The 4,149-nt window shown below is 48.5% G+C and overlaps 1 protein-coding gene across 3 annotated transcripts in view; it reads left to right on the top strand.

Annotated features, from left to right (window-relative positions):
- Window positions 1-4,143, top strand: part of tlcd4b (TLC domain containing 4b) — a 16,523-nt gene extending 12,380 nt beyond the window's left edge. For all 3 annotated transcript variants that reach the window (XM_020623095.1, XM_020623096.1, XM_020623094.1), the window contains exons 4-7: window positions 1,912-1,970; window positions 2,453-2,547; window positions 2,629-2,702; window positions 2,786-4,143. In XM_020623095.1, coding sequence (XP_020478751.1) covers window positions 1,912-1,970; window positions 2,453-2,547; window positions 2,629-2,702; window positions 2,786-3,134 — 577 coding nt within the window. In that variant the 3' untranslated portion in view covers window positions 3,135-4,143. The remainder of the gene's footprint in view (window positions 1-1,911; window positions 1,971-2,452; window positions 2,548-2,628; window positions 2,703-2,785) is intronic.
- The last annotated feature ends 6 nt before the right edge of the window (window positions 4,144-4,149 follow it).

Below are 4,149 nucleotides of genomic sequence, written 5' to 3'. Positions count from 1 at the left end.
TCTTCTTGTTACATGCATTCTCTAATCCCTAACTAATCCACGGTTTCCCACTGTAATTCCTCTTGTTTTTATACTGCTTACGTGGGCAGGTCCTGAAATATATGTACAAATTGTTCATATGCTTTATCTAAATTTTCCTCTCTGTAAACTGCTTCCCATTCCTGCCCCATTAATTCCTCCTTAAGCCTCCGTACTGTTTGTTCATTAATCACCCTCCTGTTTTGTATCATCTGTACAAATGCTTCTTGCTAAACCAGGACCAACATTCACAAAGAACAGTTTTGCTGTTTGCCTTTCATTTCTAACATGGCATTTAACAAATCTATATTGAAGTCACCACATATGAACATTAATTTATGACTTATTGTCAAGTAATTTTCTTCCATCCAGTCATTAAATTTTTCTATGCTGGCTCCAGGTGCTCTATAAATACAGCTTACTACAACCTTTTTCTTTTTTCCATGGAAATTTCTACAGTCACACATTCCAGCAAATTATCTACTACCCTTGACATTTTCTCCACTCTATTATAACAAAAGTTATTTATTATCTATGTACAAGGCCACACCACCTCCCATTTCCTGCTCTGTTTGTGGTTACTAGATCGTACCCGTCAAGGTCAAAATCCACTCCCCTTACATTATTAATCCAGGTTTCAGTAATAGCAATTATATTAAAAGCATGTGTCAGACTACAGAGATAATGTTTTATACTCTGAAAGTTTGCGTATAAACTTCTGCTATTAAAGTGAATCAATGATAATTTGTTTTCAGTCTTGACATTGCTGTTAAACTGCTCATCTGTGTAATATTTGCAGTTATTTTCAGAGTTCTTAAAAAAGTTTTCTTCAGGGTCAAAGCCTTCGCCCGTTTCATGATGGTGCATTTCAGTGTCTGTAAATGATGAATCATTTACTTCTTACTTACAGCTGGCCGTTTTAAACGTTGCTTTGTACCTAAAATAGCCGTTTTAAACGTTACTTTGTACCTAAAATAGCCGTTTTAAACGTTACTTTGTACCTAAAATGTTACTTTGTACCTAAAATGGCCGTTTTAAACGTTACTTTGTACCTAAAATAGCTGTTTTGTGCATGTGTACTGAGTGAAGACACCAAGGTTTCTCCTGCAGGTTTGTCTTCGCTCAGAGGATCAGACCTGAGCCCAGGTCACCTGCTGGGCGAGGTGAGCTGTCGTACAGTGGGTGTGCATTAGTACAGTGAGTCTGTGGTGGGGTTGTGTTACAGCAGCGCTCAGCTGCTCATTTGCTAGATGATCTCAGGATCAGATGTCTTTCCAGGCAGAGGCACTGACGTTGTGAACAGATGTCATTTACAAAGATGCCTAGCGGTCACAGAACCACTCTGTGGGCTGAAGCTGCTGGTGCACACAGGGAGAAGGTGTACCGGTGCATTAGTACAGCATCAGACTGTCTGTGGCGACAGTTTGGTTGATGACGTTTTTCAGTCTGAAACGCCCTCTCTCTCCACTGTAACCTCTGCTTCTCTGAGTCCTGGCTGGTGCAGCTGAATGTCGCCCCCGCCCTGTCTGCAGCAGCAGCACCTCTCGCTGATGGAGTTCTCCTGCTCTGTCAAGTTATGGTTTCACCACAAATGTCAGCATACTGTTCTGTCTAATCAGTCCAGTCCCCCGATCACAGCGAGCTCCTCACCAGCAGACAGTCGACCTTGAATGACCTGTGTGATTCATGATGGGTGTGTGAACACCAGTGCATTAACTAGTTCTCAGAACTGCATCATGTTCTGGTTCCAGAAGTAGATGATTGATCAGAGGAGAAAGTGACCCAAGCGCTCTGCAGTTTTCCAGAACATTAATCAGCTCCCCCTTGTGGCCTATTGACCTTCGAGCTCTCTGTGTGAAGTGGCTTGACACTGTGCTCTGTGCTGCTCCACAGGGGTGACCCCAGCCTGGTCAAACTCAACGTGGCCATAACCTGTGGCTACCTCCTCTACGGTGAGCTGTCTCTGGTTTGCTTCTCTCTGTCATGCAGATGTGAACACACTAAGGACTCTCATGGTCAGAGCTAGAAATACAAACACCAGCTAAGTGTCTATAATCTGCATGAATAAACACATTCAGAATGAACAGTTCATCTATCCACCGCTGTTTATTTGTCAGTTTGCTTTATGACAGATTTACGCCCTCTGTTGTCGCAGTCTGTCTGCTGCAGCTGCTGCTTCACTGCAGGCTCCAGTGCCACACTGCCCACCTCGCATTAAACGTAGCGTCAGCTGTGACAGAGTCAGACAATCCACAGTTTTATATGTGAATAACAGTCAGTTATAGGAAACGATGAGAGTAAGTCCTGCTCATGTAGCATAAACTGAAGGCTCTGAGCACAGTGCAGGGTTCTCTGATGCTCTGGGCCTTTCCTCTGTGTTAGAGCTACTACTGACCTGTTCTCTGAGTCACACCCTCTGCTCTCTGTTCTCCAGATCTGGTGCTGCTGGCCTGTAACTGGAGCACTATGGGGGACAGCTTCTTTGTCTGTCACCACTTGGCGGCGCTCTATGCATATGGATATGTGCTGGTGAGTCTCGTTTCTGAGTTGAGGAGAGTGGATCGCTCCCATGGTGTTTGTGTCATGTTGCCTGCTTGTGTGTCATTGCAGACCCGTGGCGTGCTTCCCTACTTTGCCAACTTTCGTCTCATCTCAGAGTTGTCCACGCCGTTTGTGAACCAAAGGTTAGTTGTCAACACACCCCAGGATTCATGTCCTGCTTTTCTTACCGTGTGGCAGACACTTCTTAACCTCCTACTCCCTGCAGGTGGTTCTTTGATGCGCTAAAGTACCCCCGCTCACACCGGATGGTGGTGATAAACGGCGTTGTCATGGCAGTGGTGTTCTTCCTGGTGCGCATCGCCGTCATGCCGTCCTACTGGGCAAGTGTATTCGCCACCTTTGGCACTCCGGACTTTGAGCGGCTGGGCTTGGGCGCTCAGGTGGCCTGGATCACATCCTGCATCGCCCTGGACATCCTGAACACTGTCTGGATGTATAAGATCGCCCGAGGATGCTACAAGGTCCTCACCAGGAGCGGAGGGCGAAAGGTGACGGACGGAGCAGAGGCATCGTCTTCCTCAGACAGGAAGCACATCAACAACCACACAGACTAGAGATGGAGCGCGAAGGAAGTGCAGACACAGACGTAAGCAGGGAGGGAGGCTGGAGCATCCCCGTCCTCACACCCCCAGTGTTACCCCTTGATCCCCCTGAAGTGAACCAGTGGGCCGGGCTCAGAGCGCTCCAGCTCTGACCCTGCCACGGGACAAGGAACCTGCTCTCTGACTCGCCGTGCACCAGCCACTGCAGCCCTGGTGTGTCTGCTGGTATCCTGCTGAGCGATGGCTTTCACCAGAGCTCCCAAGCACACACTTTAAAGTCCATCTGTCACACACCCGCACCATCACTCTGTCACCTGCCCTCAGCCTCATCTGACGCTTAACTTCAGCCAAAGCCCAACCCTCTGAAGTGCCTGTGAAGACAGGAAAGCAATAATAGTGAAGGAACGAGATCCCAGTTCAGCAGAGCTTGGTCCCTTCAGAAGACAAACATCTCCTGAGCGCCTGGCGGCGACTTCTGTGCTTCAGGCTCCGTCCACGGTCGAGAAGCTGCGGCCTACTCTCCCCTCAGACCCGCACAGTGTCTGTCAGGCTATAGGGCTTTTGTCTTTAACTCAACAGACCTCACAGAGACAGAGAAACACCGTGATGCCTCTTCTACAGTATCACCTGCTGTGGCCTCCTTGCGGCGACTGCCTGCATCACCAGCCATGCCCCTCCAACCTCCTACACTCTGGATGACCATTGAAGAGAATATGCAGCGCGCAGGACAGAGATCCACCGCCCTCGGCTTCTCACAAGACCACTCGGGCCTTTCACCGCTGACTATGTTGGTGTCGCTGTGCTGCACTCGGCTCTTTAGTCTCTCGGTTTACTCAGCCTTGTCCCAGTAACGCGTGCAATCATATGGTGGCCCTCTGCCTCGCTGCTCCGCTGTCCAGAGACCTGGTCGATGAGCTGTCACCTGCTGTTTTTCTTTGCACTATAAAGACTGATTTTAGCATCACCCCCTCTGCAGCCAGTGCAGTGCGGCGAAATGTGTCCACTGTGTCGGGAGGCGGTTGTACAT

This window comes from Monopterus albus, unplaced genomic scaffold, assembly GCF_001952655.1.
Source record: "Monopterus albus unplaced genomic scaffold, M_albus_1.0 scaffold292.1, whole genome shotgun sequence".
NCBI lineage: Eukaryota > Metazoa > Chordata > Actinopteri > Synbranchiformes > Synbranchidae > Monopterus > Monopterus albus.
Note: the sequence above shows the minus strand (reverse complement) of the source record. Positions and strands in the feature narration are given on the sequence as shown.